Here is a 10,366-nt window from a genome sequence, read left to right as displayed (position 1 = left end):
ATGGAGAACTGGGGGCCCAGTAGGATCTGCGGGAGCACTAATGAGGTTGGGGGGGGGGGAGGTTGAGGGTGTTTTGGAGGAACCTGGTGGTGTCAGATGCAGTTTGGGTGGGTTGCAGGGGGCATTTGGGATTCCTGCAGGTCCCAGGGGTACCTTTCCCCTCCCCAGTGGGTGCTGCTGCCCCAGGGGTACCCCGAGAGCGTCAGCCCCGACCCCCTCCAGTACCAGTGCTGGGACGCCGTGGGGGTGGGGGACGGCGCCTCCACCATCACTGGGGCCACCCTCACCTGGGTGCTGCACGGTGAGTTCCCCCAATGCCAAACCCCCCCCTTTTCACCCCAAAATGGCCCTTGGTCTCCAGATCAATGTTTGACCACCAAATTCCCCAGGTTTACCCCAGAATTTCTGTTTGACCTGATTCGCAGAAACAGACTCTACAACTGGAATAGAGTTATACAGCAGGTACGTTTACTCTGGCACTGGGGTGCAAGGGGATTTCTCCACAAAGCTTGCACCCCAACAGCACGTTTTACCAGAAACTGATAGAGTGTGGATATCCATATTCATTGGGTTACGTAACACAAACATCCATATGCATGAGTGAGGCTGGGTTAGTTCTAGAGGCTGGTGTCAGCAGCCGATGTTTTGTTTGCACCAGCCCCTTGCCTCCTGGTGGGTGTCTCTGGGGGTCTGTTGGAGGAAGGCTCACAGTCCTCCTCACCTTGTAGTTTTCCATGGAGCATGTGCAGATTCTCTTAGCCAGTTTCTTGAACAAGAGTGGTTCCTGCTGGTTTACCCCCTCTATCTAATCAAAACCACCAGTATATTGGTTTCTACCGCCCGTACATGGCTATCTATCCACTTCAAAGACTAAACTTGCTAGAAGCCATCTGCTTTCCAAGGACATGTCTCTTATTTTTGCTGAACATTGTAGTTCTTGGTAAGTTTCCACAAAACAGTCAGGGCAAGCAGGATTATTAAGCAATATTCAGAAATCATTACAAGTTGCTATGAATTGCTGTAAGTAAATAAGTTGCATAGCAGGTGATCATTTTCTTGTATCAGTACACTTCTCCCCTGCCCGTGGTTTGAGAATGAGTCAGCTGTATCAGAAAGCAAGGTTGTCCCTAGGAGCCTTGCTTTAAATCTTAGGTCTAGTAAGGGGGAGGAAGAGGAAGGGGCAGCCTGAAAGCAAAGGCAGTTGATGTGGAAAGTCTTCTGTCAGCGCCTTTGCCATGGTGTCCCTCCGGATGCACTTTAGGGCCTCTAGTTCATTCTCCGCTGGTCCTGTTCCTCTCTGGCCACTATGCCTAATATGGAACTTCTAATCTAGGTGGAAAAGTCTAAAGGTTTTGACTTAAATTTTGTGTAAGCTTTTTTTCAAGAAAATAAAAGATACACTTACTTCTTAAGTCAAGGACACATTTGTGTCCTGAATGGTTTTTGGTTTGTGGTGTTTTGTGTGGTTTTGGTTTTTGGTTTGATGGTTTGGCGTTTTTTTTTTTTTTTTTTCTCTTCCATGCTTTAAAATATGAAATAAAGAACAGTAACCAGTAAAACTAAATCTGTTATTCATTTAGTCAGTGCTATGGCTAAATCTTTCTTGTCTTTTCCAGCTATCCTTGTTTAAATAATAAATCACTGCACCATAAGTAAAGTGAAGACTTTCAAATTTCGTTTAACTTCCTTTTTTTCAGGACTATGCTAAAGCACAGAACTTGGCTCTTCATGCTTGCCATAATACAAAAGTTGAAGCAATGCAGGCAGAGGGTTGTTATCAGCTGGCTAAGTATTTTCATGTACAGGTAGGGCCATTTTCAAGTTGAGATTACACTTAAAAATCTGTTTTATGAAAGTTCTAAGTGTGAAAACACTACCTGTTTTTTGATCCTTCTTTTTCATTAGGGAGATTATGATCAAGCTTTCCAGTATTATTACCAGGCCAGTCAGTTTGCCTCGTCTTCTTTTGTACTTCCATTTTTTGGATTGGGTCAAATGTACATTTATCGAGGGGACAAAGAGAATGCGTCACAATGCTTTGAAAAAGTTCTGAAAGCCTATCCAAACAATTGTGAGACTCTGAAAATCCTTGGATGTCTTTATGTGGCTTCAGAAGACCGGGAGAAACGGGATATTGCAAAGGTGAGCTTTGCTTCTGCCAGCATCATGCTTTTACATCCGACAGTAGAACTTAGAAATCAGACTGTACCTGAAGCTACATGAAACTCAGGGTTACTTGGCTGTAGATACGGCTGCCATGAGAGATCCTCTGAGCTGTGGAGAGTCACAACTTCTCGACAGAACTGAGACTCCTACGGGGCTGTGGCTAAAGCAAGTCCTGGAACTGCGAGGAGCCCCAGCCTCACCTTTGTATTTGGCACTGTGCAAAGGGCAGAATTCCTCACATGTATGTTATAATTCTCTGAAGATGGTAAGTTAGCTAATGTTTTCCTGAAGGCAGCAAATTAGCTAGTGAGTTTCATAAAACACTTGTCTTAGCTTCTCTGGAAGGACAATGTTATGCTTTTTTTTTTTTTTTTAAATGACAGTGTGTTTAATGTAGTGTTGGGTAACTAAATACAAAAGGTGTTGGACATCATTTTTCTTGCCGCTCATGTTGCTGTAAAAGTTTCTGCTTCTCTAACACTTTAAGCAGGTTTATGTTCTACAGAAAAATTCATTAATGAAGGAAGGAAACTAATGCAATTTTTTTGGTGACAAAATTGTGCAGGTGTTTAAGATGTTTTCTTTTGCAGTGAGGTATATCTGTCTAGTGTTAAGGTTAATACCTTCACTCTTTCTTTCGATTGTTTTCATATTTTTTTTAAACAGTTTGTGCGTCTGCAAAGAGGTGTAATTATCTTTTGCTGTTTTTCAGGGTCATCTAAAGAAAGTCACGGAACCGTGTCCTGAAGACGTAGAGGCATGGGTTGAGCTCGCCCAAATTCTAGAACAGACTGATATACAGGTGTTATTAATACACACCTGGCAAATGATGTGTGTGCTTCTCACAAGAGCACAGAGAGCTCATTCTCTTCTTTCTTTTATCCACGTTCTCTCCCTGTGTGAAGGGTGCACTCTCAGCCTATGGTACAGCCACACGCATTCTGCGAGAGGAAGTACATGCTGACGTCCCACCAGAGATTGTGAATAATGTGGGTTCTCTGCACTTCAGGCTGGGAAACCGAGGAGAAGCAAAGGTGTGTAACTGCTCAAAGTTTGAACTGAGTTTCTTGATCACCTAGAAGTTTTCCTTGAAGAATATTCTAGAGTCCTTTATTCCTTTTTTTCTTTTTATACTTTAGACATACTTTTTGGCATCGCTGGATTGTGCAAAAGCAGAAGCTGAACATGATGAGCATTATTACAACGCTATCGCTGTAACAGCAAACTATATAACCTTGCCAAAATCTGTGAGGTGATGTCTGAACTTCATGAAGCAGAAAAACTCCATAAAAACATTTTAAGAGAACATCCGAATTACGCTGATTGTAAGAAACGTTTGGTACTTTAGTTTCACAGTCCTCCTTTTAATATCAAAACTCTTCCCATTTACAGTGTCTTCGGGTCACCTTCTATCTGTCTTTGCTTCTTTTCAGAGTAGTTTTGGGGCTTACCTACATGCTGTTTCCCTACCTTTTTATTTTTTTTTTAAGGCCTGCATCATCCTTATAGTCTAATATTCAGCTTTAAGCCTTCTAATTCTTGGTAAATCATACTGTACTCCAATACTCTAGCAAAATTAGCTTATCTAGACTTGCATGCCTTTGCTTACTTGCGCCCCACCCCTAACAAAGCCTTAGTACCTCAGCCCTCGGGTGCAATCAAGGCCATCCACTTGATACACCCAGGCTTTGCAACCCTGCCTGTGTGGGTGGAAGTAGAGACCCTCTGGGAGAATCATTTTATCTTGGACCTTGGCCCTCCTCCAGGGAAGAAGAGCTGTTGAGGGTGTTAGCACAGCTTCTATGGCACATCCTGGTTTTCCTCCTCACTCTGCTTTTCCTCTTGCCCTCCAGTAGCGGACCTCTGGTATTTGCTGCAAAGGCAGGGTGGTAGCCCTCGCTCAGCAAGCTGCAGCACACAGCATGCCCCAGCCTCATCTACAGCCTTTTCCAGTTTGTTTTCTGTTGTTGCCTGCTAACTGATACTCTTCCTAAAGACTGTGGAGAGGGGAGAGCTGTTTAAAGTGATAAGAGAGAGTTATGTAACTGGTGCATCCTCTTTTCTTTGAGGTTTCCCAATCATCTTTAACTTATGAAACTAATGAAAAACATTCACATTACTTTAACTGTCAGAAATCTACAATTTCTGTATCACCACTGTGGATGGACATTCCTCTTCACAAGGTGTGTCTCACGGTGAATAGGGTATGAAATGTGTCTCGATGTTTGCTGTCCTTGGCAGACCAAGAAAAAGACTGCTTTTGAAATTCATGCATGGCCAATACTTTCTTTGTTTGAGATAACTTTAACCTGTTTCCTGATTTTTATTTTCTTTTCCATTTCCGTTTTTAGGCTACTTGCGCTTGGGAGCTATGGCTAGGGATAAAGGGAATTTTTATGAGGCTTCTGGTTGCTTTAAAGACGTACTTTGGATAAATCTGGTTTGTAACCCTTTAAGTGTTTACAGTTAAAACACTTGAAATGCTACCTTCAAATTTTGTTTTCCTTTTGTTACGTTTTGATTTTGTTCACATAAACTAGGGGAAGAAGAAAAAACTACTGTAATCTGCTGTCTGTGTGTTTTGTTGTTCTTTTTTAAAATATAGAATTCTATTTAAGAAAAATAGCATTTTATACTTGAAAAAGTAACCTTGCAAGGGAAAATGATACTTTTGCAAATTACAGTGAATTTTTATTTAGGACCATCCGGATGCTTGGTCTCTGATTGGCAGTCTTCATCTGGCTAAACAAGAGTGGGGTCCAGCACAGAAGGAATTTGAAATTATATTGAAACAGCCCTCCACACAAAATGATACTTACGCCATGCTGGCTCTTGGCAACATCTGGTTCCAGTCGCTACATCAACCCACAAGGGACAGAGAAAAGGTAATGGGCGTCTGTCTGCCCTGTGTGTGGTTTTATTTATTTAACTTTTGCAGGCTCTTAGCTACTCAGAGCCTTTCCTTGATGCCTGTTTGGCATCTTGTAGGCTGTCAAACTTCTGGGTAGATCTTTAATACCCCATTATAGACATGAGGGATCAACTGAGGTACTTCATTCTGCGGGAGAAGCGTCATCAAGACCGTGCATTAGCGATCTACAAGCAAGTACTCAGAAGTGATCCAACGAATGTGTATGCTGCTGATGGCATAGGTGGATATTAGACTCTAATTTTCCTTCAGAGGTGATGATATTCTTATGTTTCATGCTTTAGTACAGAATTGTTTTTGCAGGGCCTGAATGCTGTGTAGTGGAGCACAGGAAAAAATGTCTTTCGTGTGCAACTATGTCCCTTAGTTTTTAATGGGGAACTTCATTCCGGCAATATTTTGTTTTCTTTGGTAAGAGTACATGGTACTTGAACCTGGAAGCTTACACTGTAAATATTACTCTCCCCTTAGGAGCTGTCTTGGCACATAAAGGATATTTCCGTGAAGCTCGTGAAGTTTTTACCCAAATGAGAGAGGCAACAGCAGATATCAGTGACGTGTGGCTGAATTTGGCACATATCTACGTAGAACAGAAACAGTACATCAGTGCTGTGCAGATGGTAACATCTCTAAATTGAACTAAATAATATGTTGGGTTAGATGACTTCTGGGTGTTTTGCTGCTGTCATAGCAGCTGTGAAAGTTTCTGAATAATATTTTAACAAGTTAGGTCTGTTTCTAGCATGCTGTTAGCTGTCAAGCCTAGATTTGAAACCAAACTGCCAAATGTGGGTAAGGGGTAACAAAGCAACTACCATTTGTACACTTTTTTTTTTTTTTTTTTTTTTAGTTAGCAGAGTTAAAACTTAATTGGGTTAGAATTTTGGTCTCAGAATTAATTTTCAGTGAGAGAGGTTTCAGTCAGCATAGTTAACTGTATGTGATTTACATTCAGATGTTACTGAAGAAAGTAAATGCAATTTGTTGCTGGGATTTTTTTAATAGCAACAGTTCCTATTTTTGTTCTTGCAAATGACTGCATAAGTAATAATCGGAGCTGTCTGATAAGATGACTGGGCCATGATTTCTTTCACCAAAGTTAGTATCACAAGGTAATTCATGTTGAAGAAATTGGTTGAGGTCATGTAATTCAACCTGCTCAAGCAAGCTAACTTCCAAGTATCAACCTATTCTAACTAGATTCCCTCAATTAGTTGATGAAAGGCATACAGGTAAGCTGAAACAAAAGCGTACGCTGAACAGGACAGAAGCTAAGAACAAAATTCTTTCATTGAGAGTGGGTCCACACTGAGGCTCAGAAATACTTACATCAAAGGAATCTTGAAGCATTTTGTGATGGTCATAAGGAGAGATACGGGGCCTTTCTTGTCTGATCAAGACCTCAGTAGTCCCTGTCCTCCAGTGAACTCCTGTTAAAAAGCTTTGGTCACACAATCACATTTATTCTGTTGTGTTTGAATTACAGTGGGAAACTGGGTATCATTTTCACCTTTTGATTTGTCAGAAAAACGTTGTACTCATTTGCCTGTATATTTAACTACAGCTGTTAGGAGAAATGTGTTTATTTCCTGCGGTGTTTTATCGATCCCTGGGTTGCGCTATGCAGCCAGCACAAGCCACAGTCTGAGACCCATGGCACTGGACTCAAAGGGAGATGAACTGAATAGTCTAGCTTACTACAGCCACAACAGCTATTCTACTGTACTCTATCACAAAGCATACCCACCCAAGGCAGACATAAGCTAAACACAAAAACTTTGACTCTAAAGATGAGTGAAAATTGGGCGCTCACAACAGTGTGATCCAAGAGTAGTGGATCCAAGCATTACAGTTTGGGCAGTTCCTGTACTGAGCTGGATATAAAAATGACTTTGTATTCCTTACTATTTTGGAGGTTTAGAAAGGGTGAATGATTCCTTGAGAAAAGAGTATGTCAAACGAAAGGTGCTTGTTACTGACAAGGATACATGTTTCGTAACTGAAGCTTTGATTCTAGACCCACAAAACCTCTAGTAACGAGTCGTCCTTTACACTCCAGAACAACTAGATAGCCCTTGGCATGCCAGTCATTCAGCTAGCTGGACAAAACCAATATGTTGCTGAGTTATCTGAAAGGTGTGGATTTTTTTTTTAATTAATTGCATCAGATACATGGAATCACTACATTAAATATGTTTCAATTTATAAAATATCTTGTATGAATAAAGAAAATAGATTTCATATCATATAGCGGAGAATAATTGAGTGCATTTAAAATGTCGTGCTTGTTGGACTTACTTTGCAAGTACCACCTATTGTAACGATTCTATTGTATTTTAAGACCTAGAGAGCCTCCTGGACTGCTGTCAGTTTCCAGGAAAATCAGGTACTTGCTACAGACCAGCAGAAAGACTTTTCTGATCAGTGAAAAGGAGGCATCTATGTAGCATGACACACTTTAAAAAGGAAAAGGCGTATTAGCAGTAATGCTTTTTAGGAATAGAAACACTTACTGGAGTTAGGTTAAATAAGTAACGATTATCACCTCTTGTTTTGATTTTTATTCCTTTTTTTTTTTTTTTTCCCATTTCAGTATGAACACTGCCTCAGAAAGTTCTGTAAGTATCAAAATGCTGAAGTTTTACTATATTTGGCCCGGGCACTCTTCAAATGTGGGAAATTACAGGAATGCAAACAAACTTTGTTAAAGGTACGAACATAAAACATCATCTATCACAGAGTGAAATTACTGTGAGTTGATGCATGTTTGTGTCTCTAAATTCAGTAGTCTTGGATTGAAATAATGGTGCTCACTCTCTGTATGGCGCTTCAGTATACCCCTGTATCACACTGCGGCACATCTTCACAACTCGCTTTTTATTTACAGGCCAGGCACGTAGCGCCAGGGGATGCAGTCCTTACGTATCATACGGCTTCAGTGCTACAAAGACTAGCTACCTGTGTCCTGAAAGATGTAAAAAGCAATCTGAAGGAGATGCTTAATGCTGTGAAAGAGCTGGAGCTAGCCCACAGGTAAAGATGATTTGTTTCTAATCATTAGAATCTATTCTGTTGTTCCCTTGTGGTAAATTTGCAGTGTAGATCACAGATCTGGTTAGACAGACAATCATCTCCTGTGAAGCGCTGTATGCAATTCTAGAGTTTCTAGTAGGAAAACAAGGCTGAGCCTGACAAAACTGTGTATTCAAACTTGCTCGAGAGCCAATTTTGTTTGGCCACATGGCCAATATGTTTCCCAAAGGGTTTTGTATTACTACGGTGAAGATGTGCTTCTTCCTGGAAAAGCACAGTTGAAAAAAAAAAAAAAAAAAAAAAAAGTTGAAAATTATTCCACTAACTTAATACTTTTTTTTTCATGATTTCTTTCAAAACAGCCTATAAGGCTCAAAAGCACATCATTATTATATAAGGCTAGTTAATGACTGGTAGTTCTCCTATTGGCAAATAAATCCTAATTACTTCCATGTCTTAAGAACAGAAGGAGTTTTGGTGTGTTTGGGATCTTTCAGTTCTCTTTGAAAAAGAAAAAAAAAATCTGGGCAGAGAACAGTGTGATTAATCTGATCCAACTGTAACCCTCTTCTTCAACCCCTTATTCTGCTCCTAGGTATTCCTCCCGTATCTGGTGCTTGCTTTATGCGCTCCTAGCTCTGCTGTTATGTTGAGGATAGATGTTGCCTTTCAGTAATTTTGGCAACTGAAGCAAGCCGTTCACACAAGCAAGCACTTCACAATTCTAGTGCTTTACATAATGCAAACTAAAGATTCAGACACAAATTCTCACTGAAATTCCATTAGCAGCTTGCTGTTACTGTTTTGAGACAGTTGCTTGAAAGCCTTTATTTTTCAGAAGTCTATCACTTTGGAAAATATTTTCCATAATCTAAAACTTCAGCAAGGAATTATTTTCTCCACATGCACAAGAACTTGAGTTCAGTCTAGCACAAAAGTTCTTAATTTAAAATGTCTCTGATGGAGTATGGGAAGAAACTGGCAACCTTGAAAGTTAGGAAGTCGTTTTCTTTAAATTAATTGAAGAAACTGTTTTCAAGACACTGATCATCACAGCTTGCCCATCGACTTGAAGGTTTGTTGTATTCGTGAGGGCCTGTCAGACAACTAGGTTCCAGGAGGGTGTTCTGGAAGGTCTTGTAAAACATGAGTTTTCCTTCCTTTCCTGATGCTGGATTCAAGCAGTTAAGCTGTGACAGACAAGGAATAAATCTGCGGGCATCAGCAATGTACTTACTGCTAGGAGCAGTAAATGAAATCTTAGAAGTCTCTTTAGAATTTTGCAGGGGTTTTGTTCTGCTCTGGAGGGGTTTGAGAATGTTTTAAATTTGGAGAACTCTGAATGTACCTTTCTACTGTTGTATTCAAAGGGGCTGCACACAGCCAAAACTGGTGAGATGTACTCATCTGTTGAGTTTGAGAAGATTGTAATTCAGGAGTAAATGCTTTGGTTTAAGGCAAAATGACAGTAAATATATAAGTAATGCCATATTTGCTTAGTTTTGTTGTTTTTTCCTCCAGGGTTGCTGAAGACAGGTTTCAGATGGATGGATTTAAACAAACGGTGGTTGAAGGGGGTTTTTTAGTTGTTTGTGGTTTTGTTTTTTTCCTTTATCTTTGAATCTCACCAATTTACTGAAGGGACATCATGCTACAGAGTGTTGGTGTTGGTAGCCCAACAAGCTACTCAGGAATGTGAATGCAGAAGCCATTCCTATCTGAAGTCGTCCCAGGCTGTTGCTGCTGAAGCACTGAGCTTGCTGTTGGGGTTCTGTGGGAGTTGTGGGGGTTATCGGGGTCCTGGGGGAGGGGTATTTGGGTCCTAGAGGGAGCGTAATGGAGTCGGGGTGGGGCGGGAAGGGGGATGTTCTGGAGGGGCTTGGGAGGTTTACTGGGGTCCTGGGGGTGTCTTGGGGGAGGCATTGGGGTCTGGAGGAGGGTCTTGGTGCTCAGGGGGTGTTAATTGGGGTCCTGGGGGAGTTGAGGGTGTTATTAGTGTCCGGGGGGGCAGTGTCTAATGGGCTCCTGGGGGCAGTTTCTGGGGGAGATATTGGGGTCCTGGGGACAGTAATGGGGTGCAAGAAGGGTCCAGAGGGGGGTCACTGGGGTCCTGGGGGGGATCTTGTGGAGGATATTGGGGTCCTGGGGATATATTGGGGAGGCTAACGGCACTCAGTGGAGTCCTGGGGGTGGGCTGGTAGGGTCCCGGGGAGATATCTGGCATCTTGGGGGTAAAGT

The 10,366-nt window shown here is 41.5% G+C and overlaps 1 protein-coding gene across 1 annotated transcript; it reads left to right on the top strand.

Annotated features, from left to right (window-relative positions):
• Positions 1-9,864, top strand: LOC141961805 (RNA polymerase-associated protein CTR9 homolog). Its single transcript, XM_074909143.1, is given in 14 exon segments — positions 1-45; positions 1,698-1,805; positions 1,906-2,142; positions 2,879-2,968; positions 3,072-3,200; positions 3,306-3,392; positions 3,395-3,491; positions 4,518-4,606; positions 4,866-5,051; positions 5,234-5,318; positions 5,567-5,715; positions 7,689-7,805; positions 7,983-8,128; positions 9,650-9,864. Coding segments are annotated over 14 exon segments (1,665 nt in total). The 3' UTR covers positions 9,750-9,864.
• Positions 9,865-10,366: the final 502 nt, after the last annotated feature.

This window comes from Athene noctua, chromosome 6 (genome assembly GCF_965140245.1).
Source record: "Athene noctua chromosome 6, bAthNoc1.hap1.1, whole genome shotgun sequence".
In the NCBI taxonomy this organism is placed as follows: Eukaryota; Metazoa; Chordata; class Aves; order Strigiformes; family Strigidae; genus Athene; species Athene noctua.
This window is presented reverse-complemented; position numbering and strand designations above follow the sequence as displayed.